Source organism: Lissotriton helveticus, chromosome 3_1, assembly GCF_964261635.1.
Source record: "Lissotriton helveticus chromosome 3_1, aLisHel1.1, whole genome shotgun sequence".
Taxonomy (NCBI): Eukaryota; Metazoa; Chordata; class Amphibia; order Caudata; family Salamandridae; genus Lissotriton; species Lissotriton helveticus.
Window position 1 is genome coordinate 1,484,097,433 of NC_136061.1, and position 15,534 is coordinate 1,484,112,966.

The 15,534-nt window shown below is 45.4% G+C and overlaps 1 protein-coding gene across 3 annotated transcripts in view; it reads left to right on the forward strand.

The window, feature by feature from the left end:
• LOC144823531 (zinc finger protein 425-like) overlaps positions 1 to 15,534 on the forward strand; it is a 127,426-nt gene that overhangs the window by 70,506 nt on the left and 41,386 nt on the right. For 2 of the 3 annotated variants that reach the window (XM_078682122.1, XM_078682124.1), the window contains one exon: positions 1,609 to 1,713. In XM_078682122.1, coding sequence (XP_078538248.1) covers positions 1,609 to 1,713 — 105 coding nt within the window. The remainder of the gene's footprint in view (positions 1 to 1,608; positions 1,714 to 15,534) is intronic. The other variant, XM_078682123.1, reaches the window with a different exon arrangement.

Consider the following 15,534-nt stretch of genomic DNA (forward strand, 5'->3'; position numbering starts at 1 on the left):
CGTCTAAGGGTACGACCAACACCTGCAGCTTCGGATGCAACGCCTGCGCTGCTCCCTCTCTGCAAGGAATCTGCCAATAACCCCGATTGGGTTCTCGAATCTCCCAGCAAAGTGCTTCGACAGCACTTAAGGTTCCCAAACCCCGATTGAGTTTGTGGAAATTACGGACAGAGTGCTCCGCAGCCCTCTGTATCAATTACCTATAGAGTTTGTAGGGTCAGTGACAGGTCAGCTATTCGGACAAGCCGGTCAAATTCTCTAGCTAAACCTAGGCTAGTTCTACTGTTTTCGGGTCGGTGTACCACCCACTAATGTTGCAAGTGAAAAGGGTCCCCAGGTTCTGATTGGACAAAGGAGGGGATTAGGTCACCATTTACCTAAGATTTTGACTTTCCCAGACTTAATATTCAGTTTTCGTACCCACCCCTTAAGTTCTATCTTCTCATGACACTAGATTTACAGAATACAATAGAGTATACAGTAGTGAAATACAATTGTAACAGTTTAGGTACAAGTCGGCTTCTGCAGCTGGGTCGTAGTTCAGGTTCCCAGGAGCATCTTGGCTTTGGCTGCCAGCTGGCTGGGTTCCACTGCCTCATGAGGTTCTTTCCCTCATCACGGGACTAGTACCAGAAAGACTTTTCAAGATGGAGTCACGAGTGTTCCTCAGGCCCCAAAGAATGCAGTACATGAAAAGTAAGCGAAAACAATTTAGAAATACAGAAAAATTGAATACCCTGTATACCATGAATAGTTACTCTATACCCCTTACTTTATAATAACTATAGCGTTAGGATGAGTGCGGAACGAACGACTTTGCAAAAGCAGCTTTGCAAGCACAAAGCATATGAGAAAACAAAGCGGCCATTTTAGCAGTATTGCGTATGAGCAAACATTTCCCACCAGAACTGCAAGTGCGTCACATCACGTGATTATGACCGGCGCATGCGCAGACTAAATTCCCGCGAAGCAGCGGCCATTTTAGCAGCAAGCAGTATTACGGTTTAGTACACATAGGCAAGCGTCACTGGGACACCCCGTGTAGTGTAAAATGTGCAATATTAGTAAGACAAACAATTTGATTAGACTATTAATATTATACGAGGTTCATGAGTACAAGCAAGTCGCGTAACGTGCGAATCCTTGCTCCATCACTTATTCTATCATTCCCTCTAATAGGCCCATATTACAGCACATCTCCACTTGGTTCCGCTGCCGGCGCAACTCATTCGAACCCCTATGGAGTGCAGCAAACTGAGCAACTACTCATGCCTCGATTGCTATGTGTTTCCATCTCAGTGGTAGTACCATTGCAATAGCTCACGTACAATATTTTAGTGTTATAACCTTCAAACAAGGCTGTGTACTTATATACTAGGCTATATGAATTGATCAGCTAGTAGATGCTTAAGGCAATCATTCTACAGTTACAATTTTAACAGAATGTTTGTGTTTTTAAAGGTATTTGTTTTGTCTTTTTAAGTGTAAACTGATGATTTTTTTAAATATTTAGATTTTATTGGGCTGTATATATGCATTTTGCACTTTTATGGTCTGATGACCGAATAAGGTTTATTGATGATGATGACTCTTCATTTTAATGAACAGAATTTGCGGTTATTCCAGAAGTGTTTTCCGTACATATAAAAGAGGAAGATACCTGCAACTTGGACCATGAGGACATTGAGATGACAGAAAGCATCAGGGTTACAGGTGAGGTTTTAGTGCTATTCTGTTGAAGAACAATACAATGTAGTACACAATCAAACATTTTTTATTGCACTCTGTTATATCCAGATAAAAAGAAAGCATCATATTCATGTTGAAGGAAAACAATAACTTTAAGATAGATGAAAGCAGTGTTGTGGCAAACAACTGATCACGTAATGTGCTTTCCTTAACTTGAATAACTTAGCGAAACATTATGACAGTTGGCCCGTTCAAGGTTGTTAAACATGCAGGTATTTGACAAAATAAATTTCACACTTTTATTTTTGTAGTTGCAAACTTTCTTAACATCATTCTACCTCCACTGGGCAATAGAGGCAGTTAATGTTAGTCCTGCAGGGAATGGCCCTTGTCCTGACATGATCCCAATGGATCAGTACAAGGATTACATTGACTTTTAGGCTCCTTCGTAAACCAACTTGCTAAATGATGCTTGTAAATCTACTATACCTACCTCTTGGTCGCAATCGATAATCGTCCCTTTGTTTAAGGAAGTTGATGCAGGAGATCCATCTTATTACCAGCGAATCTCCTCGGTTGACTGAATTGTCAAAACTGGTAAGAAGGATTTTACTGACCAAAATTCAGGCCTGAGCCTCAGTCGAATGGGAGTCTGGCTGAATCCAAGTACGGGTTAAGACTCAGTCTTAGGAGAGTGGAGCAAGATATATCTGATAAACAGTTTAGCCAGTACATGTATGTTCACTAAGAAAGACTCTCTACATTTGTATGGACTTTTGATTCAATGGGGCTGGCTCTCTAGATAGTTTTGATGTTCATATAGGTGGTGTCAGTTATGTGTCCTCATCCCTTTCTCTTCACTTTGTGTATAGCTTGAGGCTACTTTGAGAGGTTGGGATGATTTCTCCAGAAGGGCACTATATTGCTGCTGTACGCAGATGATGCAGTGCTTATATACAGCACAGCCAACAGCCTTAAGAATTCTGTTGATTTTGATTTCTCCTTTACGGATGGCTTGGATCTAACCTCTCCAAAACATTTGTTTTAAATAGAAACTATTAATATTAAGGAGCAACGTTTGAATGAATGAATGAATGAATAAATACTTTTATTTGATTTCATAAAAAATCATAAAAGGGTGGACAACCACCATATATGAAATATACATTTTGGAGTAAAAACAGATGAGTATAAGACATAAATGAATTTCTGGACAGGTAATACTAAAACTTGTTGAGTTAGTTAACGTTTTATTTCTTTCCAGTTCTGTTGCTGCGGTTTTCAGGAATTTTATGGCTCTACAGGACAATTGGATTGATAGTCCTCCAATGCATTGAATGACGGCTACTCTACGTGACCTTATTTGTTCCTTCCTAAAGGCTTCCCGGAGGACCGTTCTTCGTGTTTCTGCCAGGGAGGGGCAGATGCATAGTAGATGTAGGAAAGACTCTTCCCCTCGTCCACGTAAGCGGCATTCCTTGAATTGCCAGGGGTATTTCCATTTTGGTGTCAAGTCTTTTGATGGAAATGACCCCAGCCGCAGTAACGTTAAGTAGTGCTTTTTCTCCTGGGAAAAGTGGTCTAGCAGGTTGGGGTTTCAGCCGCTGAAAGCCTTGGATCACGGCCCAGGCGTGTTTTTTTTGTTTTTTTTGAAGGCTGTTTTGTCTATTAATAAGGAAGTCCGTTTGATTGCCTTGTTGACTACGGTTTTGAAACTGTAGTAGGTGGGGAGGGTGAGCCAGGCCTCATCTAGATGCAATGCCGCGAGGGAGTCCTTCAGAACACTGAACGTCGAGTTACTTAGCTTGGCTTGGGTTTTGATTTCCTCCCAGCTATGATGCGCAAGGGTGTTATCCTCTGCATCCCTCATTCTCCAGTAGTATTTGGCTAATGCCCCTTGTCTGTCTGGAGTCTGGTTTCTTAGTCCATACTCAAGTCAGATTTGGGATTGTGAGATGTGTCGGGGGATCAAAAACAGTTCCTTAAAGAAGGTTGATTGTGCTGAGTTTAAGGAGATGGCGTCTTTAAGATTTAACATTTCTGATCCATATGAGATCGAGGGTAGGAATTTTGCTGAAATGGCTTCAAGCAAATGACCTGTAGAACATCCTGTATGTTTTTTCTTTAAGACTGGAGTTGTTTGGCTCTGGTACGGCCTTGTCCCAATTGTGATTTAAAATTAAGGTTGAGGTCTATTTGGAAACCAAGATATTTGTATGAGTCTACCTGGGACAGGGGTTGCCCATCCAAGTGCCAGATGAACTTGCCGTTTGCCTTTGTTTTGATTCGTCTGGCAAAACACATCACTTTTGTTTTTTAGTGATTGATGGTTAGTTGGGCCGTGATGGTATAAGCGCCTAGTTTGGTGCTGAGTCGCTGCAAGCTTACAGGTGTTTGTGCTTGGAGCACAATATCATCTGCCTATTGTAAACTGGGTGTGGGTATGTTGCCCAGTTTTGGGGGGTCAGATTGGTTTGACTGTAGTTGTTTGTCAAGCTCGGCGGTGTAGATGTTAAAGAGGCAGGGTGCCAGCACGCACCCTTGTTTTAACCCTTTAAGGGTTTGGAACCTTTTGGTTATGCTGTGCCCATCTCCTTTCCTGACCTGAACCCACGTGTAGGAGTACAAATTGATCATGGCGTCCAAGAGTTTAGTTGGGGCACCCCAGTTATGCATTTTTGCCCATAGCTTGGCTCTCTGAACTTTGTCAAAGGCTGTTTTGAGGTCTATAAAGCATGCGTAAAGAGGCCTGGATTTTGCAAGGGCTTGGTTAGCTAGCAGGGTGACCGCGGAGATGTTTGTGAGTGTGCCCATCCATGCCCTGAAACCTGTTTGGGTGTAGGGAATGAGGTTACATCTTCTGACCCAGTCCTCCAAGTCGGCCATCAAGTTTGATGCGTCCATTTTTGCCTCCACGTCGATAAAAGCTATCAGACGGTAGTTGGAGGGGTCGGAACGAGAGCCAGACTTATGTATTGGGTTCAAAATGCTGCCCCTCCAAGAGTCTGGGATGCTTCGCGATGCTAGGATGGAAGAGCATAATGGTGTGAGGAGGTCTGAACAAAATTAAGGATTATACCAGAACAAGGCATTTGGCAACCTGTTCTGTCTGGAGCTCCATTGAGTTTGAGTTTTTTAAATAATTTTTAGAACTTGCTCTTTCCAGATTTGCAAGAAATATTCGGGTGTTTCTGGGTTGGACGTGACCTGCTACAATTGCCCTCACGCCTGGTTCTGAACCACAAGTTGCCAGTCAGACAGTTGCTGTTTCATTGTAAAAGTAATCGATGTGGGCTCTCCGAGAGTCCTCCATTATGTCTGAGTTGTAATGCCGGTTCTTGCCATTTGTTAACTGGTTGATTATTTCCCAAAAGAGCCTAGAATCCCTTTGTTTGGTGGAATGGTGGAGTTTGGCCCAGAGTTGTTCTTGGAATTCTTTTTTTGCCGCCTTAGTGTCTCTTGTTAGGTCTTTTCTGGCTTTAGTGATTAATTGCAAGAGTTCCTGGGAGGGGGCAGGGCACTGGGTGCGTAGTCTTCTAAGGTGTTTGTTCAGTTGTTGTTTTTGAGTCCTGAGTTTTTTGTGAACCAATTGGCCCCTTGATGTCTTCTTACTTTTATGCCTGCAGCCTGTTTGCGGTATTTTTGATTTAATTCTTGGGTGAAGCACCCCCATGCCTGTGTGTCTATGGGTTCGATTTGAAATCTTTCCAGGAGATGGGTGCATTTCTCCATGATGTCATCGATCAAATCCGTTCTCCATGCAAGACGTTTTAATTGTAGCATTGCGATTGTTGGGATAATACTCTGGCTGACACTGGGTTATCTATGTTACTTAGCAACGTGAACGATTGTGGTTGGTGGTGGCTTTCAGTCCTGTCCATTATTTGGAAGTTTGTGATCGATGGGAAAAGGTCTTGATCCGTTAAAGTGTAGTCTATTGTTGAAGCTGATTTTTGGGTGATCCTGGTGTATGCTGCTGGGCTATCTGTCGGGCTGATCCCGTTTAGCATACTCATTGAAAGCTCTGCCAGACTGGCCGCGCATCTCTTGCCAAGCGCGTCTCGTTGTTTCGGTGCCTCTGTACGCTCTTTGGTGGCTTGCAGTAAATTCATATTAAAATCCCCTGACAGGATGATGTTTGCGTCCTGATGGGCAAGTTTTAATGTTGCTAGTAAGCGATCTACTCTTATCCTTTTTCGCTTGAACACTGGATGAATATAGGTGTTAAGAATAAGCAGACAAGTGAGGGGCGGGGTTTCGAATTTGACACATTGCAACCTGGAGAACTCGAGGTCTATTGTTGAAGCTTGCCTTGGAATATCGGTTGAAATGAAGATTGAAAGGCCTTCTTTGGCTCTCCATAGGTTGGCAACTTTTTTGGCCAGCCTCTGAAATTCCTTGTATCCGATTATAGGTGTGGGATTTGTCGTCCAGGTTTCCTGGAAGAGAAGAATTTTATACTTAAAAATGAATTTCATGAACCTGGATCTTCTAGTTTTGTGCTAAGGCTGAACACATTCCAGGTATATATATGTAGGGGGGTTATACCCAGCTAAGTCACTAGGGACCTGGGTGCAATGCGATACAATATAAAGGGGTCCCAGTGAACGAATAGAAAATGTACAAATAACTATTCTTAACAATAAATCAAAATACAATACAAGGAATGAGGCACACTGTCATTTAATCACAATGGGCTTTGATCATTATGTTAATACACAATAACAATATAGACATCATAGTGCCCCAGGGTAGAAAGGGGAGTGGGATGGAGTGTTAGTGTGAAGGAATTGTGCCAGTGGAACAAAGTGCAATTACAATATATCACAATTTGCGATACAACCATTCAACTGGCTTCAGATCCCTGAGCCAGTGGATAGAATCACTAATATTCAAAAGTTTAAGAAAACCTCATGCACAAGACGCTGCTAACTCATAGGCAATGTAATGGTGGCGTCAGCTGGTGTGAGATAGTAGCCGTCGACGTTTTGACTCCGAAACTACAACAGTAGGTGCAATTCACACCTTACGCTGGGGTCTTCATCAGGACAAAAAAGAACCCAGGGGTACACTAGTTGTTCTATAAGGGGTGAGTAAAAGATATTGTGTTACTATTCATACAAAAATATAAGGACTTTCAGAAGCATTTAAAAGCGCAACATAAAATGTGTATAAACACATTCCAGGAGCAGATGTTACAGCCTTGGAGTAACTTGGTAGCTGTGTAGGTGTTGGTTCATACCATATCTGGGGGTGATCCGACTGCAATTAGATCCCGAAATCCGGGAGGCTTAATGGCTGCTGGATTTGCAAAGGTGATGGTGATTTTTTTTGTTGTGCACTCTTTCCTCTTTTGGGGGTTTGATGGTCTGGGCCTTTGGCTCCCTTTAACAGGCCCACTGGTTGGTTGGATGGTTGGAACAGGTTGGGGTAGCAGGGGCGGTATATCTTTTTTTGCTTAATGCCCCACTTTGCGAATTGGTCCCTCTGCTCCCAGATTTGTTCAATAGGAGAGGTGGCTGAGAACGGAGCTGTGGTAGTTTCTTGGCCCATGAAGTGCGTGTTCTGTTTAAATGGTATACTGATGATGTCGCTGGTGGTTATGTGGCTCAGAGGGGGCAGTGCTTGACAGAGTTTGAGCAGGACACTTCTGTTTAAGATGTCATGGGTTCCCCTTGATACGTAATAGGGGATAAAGTCCAAATTGTTGATGTTTAAAGAGGAGTCCTGGTGCAACGCTAGGCGTGCTGCCTTTCCCGATGCTTTGTCGGCCAGTGGTGGCTCTGTAATGGTCGAAGGAGTGGTCACAGTTGCATCTATGTTGTTTTGTATTGACTGTTGGTTGACCTTTATCCAGGTTGCTTGGTTGCTTCCCGGGTTAGGGTTATGGGCTATGTCTGAATGGCATTTTTCTTTCCTCTTGTTATCAGTAACTGATTGTACTACACGTGGGCTAGTTATACTTGTTTCTTTCAGGAATTTCTTTGATGTCATTGGGGGGTTCCCATATTGTGTTGTCTGGGTGGATGGAGGGTGTTTCTCTTTCCTTGGAGGCTTAAATATGCTGTATACTTTCCCAATCTGCGATAGATCCCTTTTGGTGTTATTTAGGCGGCTGGGGAAACTGGGTTGAGTGGTTAACGGGCTCGATTGGTCCTTGTTTGTAATTTTGTCCGGAGGAGTGAAGGCCATGCCGTGGTCACTCTGTTTCAGTCCCTGGTCAGTGTTGACAGAAATTAAGTTGATTGCCTGTCTAGGGTGCCTTCTGTTTCTTGTTTTTCTTAGACGTTTTCTCTCCAGCTTGGTTAAAGTCTTGGTTGCTGTAAATGGCTGACCTAATGGTTCCTCACCTTTGTAAGTTGATTGGAGATCTGAGATGTTTAGATTGACAATGGGTATTGCTGGACTAGGTGCTGTAAGGTCAGTCTGTGATTGTTCTAAATTGGAAACCGCACCACTGGGTGTCTGCTCACCCGCGAGGTGGGGTCTTTCGATTTCCGTTGCCTGTGGTGCCTCTTGGTCTTGCTCTGTTTGTGGGGCAAACTTTGTTGGGGCTTCTCCGGTTGTGACAAGAAGGTCTGACAAAAAGGTGGGGACCACTGCTAGTTTGTCTATGATTTGGGTGCAGTGGCAGTTGCACATTTGATATGTTGTTTCCTGGTCTCGCTGCATTCAAGACCATCTCGTTGAAACTTTGCTGTTTCTGTTCTACCCCCTGAACGTGGATTGCTAAGATATTTAGGAGATCACTTGGGTATCCTGCTTGTCAGCGTGGTAAGACATTGCTTTAGCAAATGAGTCCGCTCTCAATTGAGTCCATCAGCCTGGCAGCAAGAGCTGCCAGGCTGATGGAGCTGGAATACTGCATAGTTCGGTTGAAAAGGCCTGGGCGCCATGTGTCCAGTGTTTTGAGCATACTGACGGAGGGGTTTGTAGAAGACGCGGGATCCTGCTGATTTGTTTTCTTGTTTGGGGTGATAGCAGCAAGAGGTTCGAGCCCTGCGTGTCAGGGAAGGGGAACTGCTCCTCCTGTAGGTTTGCCTGGCAAAGGGGCTGGCACTGAAGCTGTTCTGCTTGCGCTTCAAACAAAAACGAGGAGAATCCAGGCTTGTCTCGGTTGTTTTTGATGGAATTGGGGAAGACAAACTGCTGAAGTTCGATGTGTTGAATGCCCTGAGGTTTTGTCTGGTTCCCTGTTAGATTCCCAGTTGAGTGTGAGATGTTTGTATTCGTCTCGTTGGCGGGGGCCCCTTCGTTATGACTTTGGGGCCGTCAATACCTGGGGAAGGTGAAGGTGGTATCTGATGATTGTAAAGAAGGTCAACAGAGGCGGGAGGGTGGTGTATTTGTGCCTCAAAGACTTTGTTGTTTTGCTTTTGTCTGAGTTAATGCGGGATGAGAGCTTTGGATGATAAGAGTTGGAGGCTTGGAACGGCTACAGTTGCTTCGTATGGCACTTCCAATTGTTGAGGTGACTGGGAACCTCTCCTCCCGCGCTCCTGGTTCGAAGTTTTTCCACTGGGAGCGCACGTGGTGGCCTTCGCTCACTGAGGCTGGGCTAATACTGATTTTGTCTCTTGTTTTGGAGGCCCCGGAGTCACTATGGTGTCTGTTGACTTAGGTGGATTCTTTTGCAACTTTTAAAAAGTTAGAAATCAGTGCCCGTTTAATGCTGTTAGGTGCTGAGTGGTGCCTGAGTGGGACCATGGAAATTACTTTGGTACTGCCACCCTGTTTCGCTGCTGGAGTCGCCGCTGTAGATGATGTTGATTTTGATATGGCTTTTAGCCAGTTACTTGCAGTTGTTGCGGTTGGTACGGTTGTTACGTTTATTGGCAGTTGCAATGTCAGTGGCAGTGGCGGTGTGTCTGTTGGAGCTTCAGGTTCTAACCCCCGGTATGATTCATCTTTAACGGGGAACAGGGGCCTGCGGAGTTCATGCTTTGGAGTTCTTTGGCTGCAGCCTCTTTAGCCTTCACCTTGTCCTTTGGCGGGGTGCGCTTCTAACTTTCCACGACCGCCTCCCCTGTTGCACTACCCCAGGAGGGGGAAGTGGGTGTGGCTACGAGTGGGTGGGTGGGTGGGGGGCCGGAGGAATTATGCGAAATTGCCTGGAGCAGCTGAGTTTCAGTCACAAGTTAGCAGTAGATGGCAGTCGGTGGCGGTAGAGGGGGGATTGGGGGAGTGGAAGAGCAGGGCTCTCTGTTGGCCGCACTCAGCCTAGCTGGGCCACCACCGCAAACTCTCCTGGGCACTTCACTCTGCGGCCTCCTGCTAAGGGGGGCAGCGCTCTCGCACCCCCCTTGCACGCTTGAGACCCACTACTGCTGTAGTGCACCTGCCCACCTGCCCACTTGGCTGTTTGGCTGCTTGGCTGATTGTCCCTCTCCTTGGTCACTCTGGTCACCCCGGTCACTGCTTGCGCCGCTCTCTGGTCGCAGGTCCATCTCTACCTCCTCCTCGCTGGAGTCTCCTCGGCCCCGCTCTCTACCGCGCCGTTTTCGCGTTTTTTTTGTTTTCCGCTGGTTCTGCTCCAGGGGAGGGGGGGCAGCTGCAGGCTGCTGGCTATGGGCAGTGTAGGCAGGGGAGGACGAGGGGGGCGGCACATGGGAACCACAGCAATCAGGAACTGCAGACCGCGAACTCGCCGTCCCGGCCGCCGGCACCAAATGCTGCTGCTGAATGGAGCTACTGCTTCTGGTGCTGGATCGAAAAACGTTTGTAGACAGCTCCATCTTGTTCTTATCTTGATACTATCTTGTAGAATCTAGGAAACTGACATCTGTACAGTACAATCTTTGGGGCAGGATGTCCTGAGCTATAAGTTAATTTGTGGAATATCCAGAAAATAATCAGATATGGGTTACTAAATGTTTTTGGAGAGAAAAGCCTATTCATGGAGACCAATGAGGTTAGGAAATCATCAATGAGTCTTTTTGTCATGAAATCCATGAGTGGTCTAATACCCTGATTTGGTAAACAACGCTTGTGCATGAAACTCACTGACCAGATTTAAAGCTGGTATTGCATACGGTGTGTTATTATTCCCGAAATGGTGGGCATTTACTGATAATTAAAATTTGTCATAATGAAAGCCACTCTGGGAAATCCACACATTGCTTGTTTGTAATTTTTTATGGATTGGCCCACAATTTTTCCATTTTTAAGACCAGAAAAATGTACATACTGTAGAGCTTTTTTACATCTGCAAATGCCGTCTTCATTTTTTTGTCTGTTCCATAGCAGTACTTTATTTAATTATAACAGCTAACATCTGTTGTAGTAGAATAACTGCTGTATAGATAGTTATTACATTATTTTCTTATTGTCTAAATGTTTATATATTACTGAATGTGTTTTATTCATTTATTTCAGAATAAGCTAATGTTCGAGGCATGTGGGCTGCTGAATTCATATCTTAGCATAGATCGCCGCCTAGTGTTGGGTCCGGATGTTTGCACCTTGTTGTCTTGGAAGAGTCTTCGAAGTATCGCGAGATAGGTGACTCCTCCCCTGGACTACAGTACGCATGGGCATCTTCTCCATTCTCAGATTGTTTTTCTCCGCCATTGGGTTTGGATGCACTTGACAACTCCAACTTCGGGATCGAAAGTTTCCTCATTTCTAAGGCCAAAAACCTCATAATTTTGTCGGTATTGTTTCCGATCGGTATCCCTCGACTCGACAACTCTTTCCATCCATCTCTGGTAGTCGACGCGTGCCGTTGGGCCTTTTAGACGCCACGTGGGCCTACCGCCGATGGAAAGAACCCTGTTTAAAAGATGCCCACAATGCCTGTCTCTGGAGCACAACGAGGAAGCTTGTCCAGCTTGTGCTCAGTTCCGGTCGAAGAAAACTATCCGGAACCGAAGAGCTGCTCGACAAGAGATGCAGCGACAGGCACCTGAACCGGAAAACATTTTCGACGACGAACATGAACTTCCAGAGGCAGCGAACTCCGACCTCGAGCTAGTCACCGTAGAAGACCAGTCGGACTCCGATGAAGACCTCCCACCGGGGCAAACCGTGAGTACTAAAGCCCCTACCCTGCCTCCACCTCCAGACAAGGCTCCAGTCAAAGCATCGCCAAAAGGCCTTAGCCGCGACCGAAACACCGCTTCAGAAGCCCTGCCTTCCGGCTCAGCTCCGAAGACCATTACCAAGCCTTCCGGTACCCCGGGACCGAGCAAGACCCTTTCCAAAAAGGCCATAGACTCAAAGACTGTTCCACAGCCTAAAACGGGACACTAGAAAAGTCGTCGATCCGAAAAACACCGGCCAACCAAAAAAGGTTGTTGAGTCGAAAAAGACTGTCGACCAGAAAAAGGGCGGCGATCCAAGTAAAACTGCCGACCCAAACAAGGGCGTCGACCCAAAAAAGGTAATCGAGCCTAAAAAAGGAATCGACCTGAAAAAGGTCGTCGATCCGAACACTGCCTCCGACCCGAAAAAGGCTGTCGAACCGAAAAAGGCAGTCGAACCGAAAAAGGCAGTCGAACCGAAGAAGGTCGTCGACCCGAAAAAACACATCGAGCCAAAAAAGGCTGTAAATCCGAAAAAGACCGTCGAACATAAGAAGGTGGTCGAGTCCAACAAGGCCGTCAAGCCGAAAACAGCTGTCGAGCCGACAAGAGACGTCGATCCGAAAAACCTCAAGATAAAAATAAAAACAAGCAAGCGACCGATCCAAAAACATCGGCGCCGAAGCCACGTACAGTGGAAGAAGAACTTTTTCATCCTGATCCAGTGAGCCCAGACCAAAATAGACTGCATATAGACCCTAATACAGGACATATAACAGTCTACAATAAGAACAAGAGAAGACTGGACACTGAGGCTCCTTCTCCTGTTCCCTCTGAGAAAAAGGACTTTGGTACATCCCCTCCTAGACCTTTTACACCTCCTCCTTTCACTCCTGACATGCCTTATGTTCCATATTCAACTACACCTCCACATTGTGAAGAAGAGGACATGGGTGAAGACCCTCATCAGGACTTTATAGACCCTGATGATCAGGGAAACCAAGATCACACATGGGAAGATCAAAATGACTCTAATGACCCATATGATACACAACCCATACCAGATCCCTCCTCATATTCCACTAAGCCATCCCCTACTGACGACACGGTTGAGTTTAACCAGCTAGTTGACAGAGCAACTCAGTATCATGGTGTAAGCATGTACACTGACCTTATAGAGGAGGATTTCCTATTTAATACCTTCCCAACATCAGAGAAGAGTATACGCACACTCCCTATGCTAAAGGGAGTACTTAAGCACGCACCAGACATCTTTAAAGACCCAGCCAGAGCGCGTGTCCTCAATCCAAGAATTGAAAAGAAATATAAACCAGCCCCTACAGACCCCTCTTATATCAAGTCTCAGTTACCACTAGACTCTCTTGTTGTTTCTAACGCCATAAAAAGGGCGAATTCTCGAACAGGTGATGCCCCCCTCCTGACAAAGAGTCAAAAATCTTAGAAGCCTCAGGAAAGAGAGTGGCCTCTCAGGCAGCAAATACCTGGAGAATCGCAAATACACAAGCTCTTCTAGCACGCTATGACAGAGCACACTATGATAAACTGGAAAGATTATTACAACACCTACCAGAACCTTATAAGGCAAAAGCTAACGACCTAATTCAAGAAGGGAAATTCATCACTAACGCATCTATAAAATGCGCCCTTGAGGCGGCCGATACAGCCGCTCGGTTTGTCAACACTAGGGTGTTGCTATGCCAGCATGCCTGGCTCCACATCTCAGGTTTTAAAAATGAAGTACAGTCTACCATACTTAATCAACCCACCAGGATTTCTTGTTCGGCTCAGCAGTTGATACCATCTTAGAAAAGATGAAGAAAGATACTGACACCACAAAGTCCATGGGTGCACTTCAATTCCAAAAGTCTAGGGGCTCCTTTCGCCGCTCCTCCTTTCGAGGCTCAGGCAGAGGCAACACATCACAAACCTCTTCATCATTTAAAACAAATACCCAATGCACCTTTAATAAAGGCTCCAACAGAGGAAGCTATAGAGGAAATAATAACAAAGGCAGAGGACGTGGTAATAATAACACCAGAGCCTCTTCCACCAACAAACAGTGACTTGTTCACACTCCCTCCAGACCACTTAACACCAGTCGGAGGCAGAATAACACAATTCCTACCAGTCTGGAATGCCATTACCACAGACAGGTGGGTGAGACAAATTATCCAGTATGGTTACTGCGTGGAACTCACTTCTACTCCACCCAACATACCACCCAAACACCGTCCAATGTCAAAAGAACACATCACGCTGTTACAACAAGAGGTGCTGTCCATGCTAGAAAAGGGAGCCATAGAGCCTGTCCCTTTTCAACACCAGGGCACAGGGGTATACTCTCTATACTTCCTTATTCCCAAAAAAAGACGGGTTCCTCAGACCAATATTGGACCTCAGACCTCTGAACCAATATATACTTTCAGAGCATTTCCATATGATCACTCTCCAACAAGTACTCCCGCTCCTCCAGCAAGGCCACTTCCTCGCTACATTAGACCTCAAGGATGCATACTTTCCCATACCTGTACATCCAGCTCACAGGAAATACCTCAGGTTCACAATAGAGGGTCACCACTACCAATTCAAAGTTCTTCCCTTTGGGGTAACTATAGCACCAAGGGTTTTTACAAAATGCCTAGCAATAGTATCAGCACACCTCAGAAGGCAACACATCCATGTATTCCCCTACCTGGACGATTAGCTCATAAAAGCCAACTCATACGTACAGTGTGCAAACCATACGTCTCAGACAATCCAGCTTCTGCACAGTCTAGGATTTTCCATAAATTACCCAAAATCACATCTGCAGCCCTCCCACATACAACAATATCTGGGAGCAACAATAGATACCTCAGTGGCGAAGGCATATCCAAATCCAGCCAGGATATCCAACATACAGTCTCTCATTCAAAAATTTCAGCCACAACACTCCCTGCCAGCTCGAGTGTTCATGCAGCTTATAGGCATGATGGCCTCCTGCATACTCATTGTCCCTCATGCCTGACTTCAAATGCGTCCATTGCAGGAATGCCTAGCACAACAGTGGAACCAAGCTCAAGGACAACTAAAAGACCTAGTGTTGGTAGACAGTCGCACTTACAACTCTCTGCAGTGCTTGAACCCACAAAACCTTTCCAAGGTGCGACTGTTCCAAGAGCCAGTTCCACAAGTAGTGTTAACTGCGGACGCATCACTGACAGGTTGGGGAGCCCACCTCCTTCAATACACAGTCCAAGGTCTCTGGACAGTCAAACAAAAGACATTGCATATAAATCACTTAGTTACTAGCAGTATTTCTAGCAATGAAAGCCTTCCAGAAATACTTGTACAACAAGGCTGTGTTAATCCAGACGGACAACATGACCCCCATATACTACATTCAAAAACAGGGAGGGACACACCCTCCACAGCTGTCTCACCTAGCGCAGAGCATATGGAAGTGGGCAATTCCACAAAACCTCTTTCTCCTGGCAGAACACCTCCCAGGAATAGACAATCAGATTGCAGATCTACTAAGCCGACACAGCCAACAAATACACGAATGGGAGATTCACTCTCAAGTTCTCCAACCATTCTTCCAAAAATGGGGACAGGCAGAGATAGATCAGTTTGCCACAAAAGAAAACTCAAAATGCCAATCCTTTACCGCCAGGTTCCCACACCCGTTGTCACAGGGCAATGCGATATGGATGAACTGGTCAGGCAGATTTGCGTACGCTTTTCCGCCAACCCCGCTGATTCCATTAGTGGCACGCAAACTAAAACAACAGTCACTCACAATGATCCTGGTTGCTCCCAC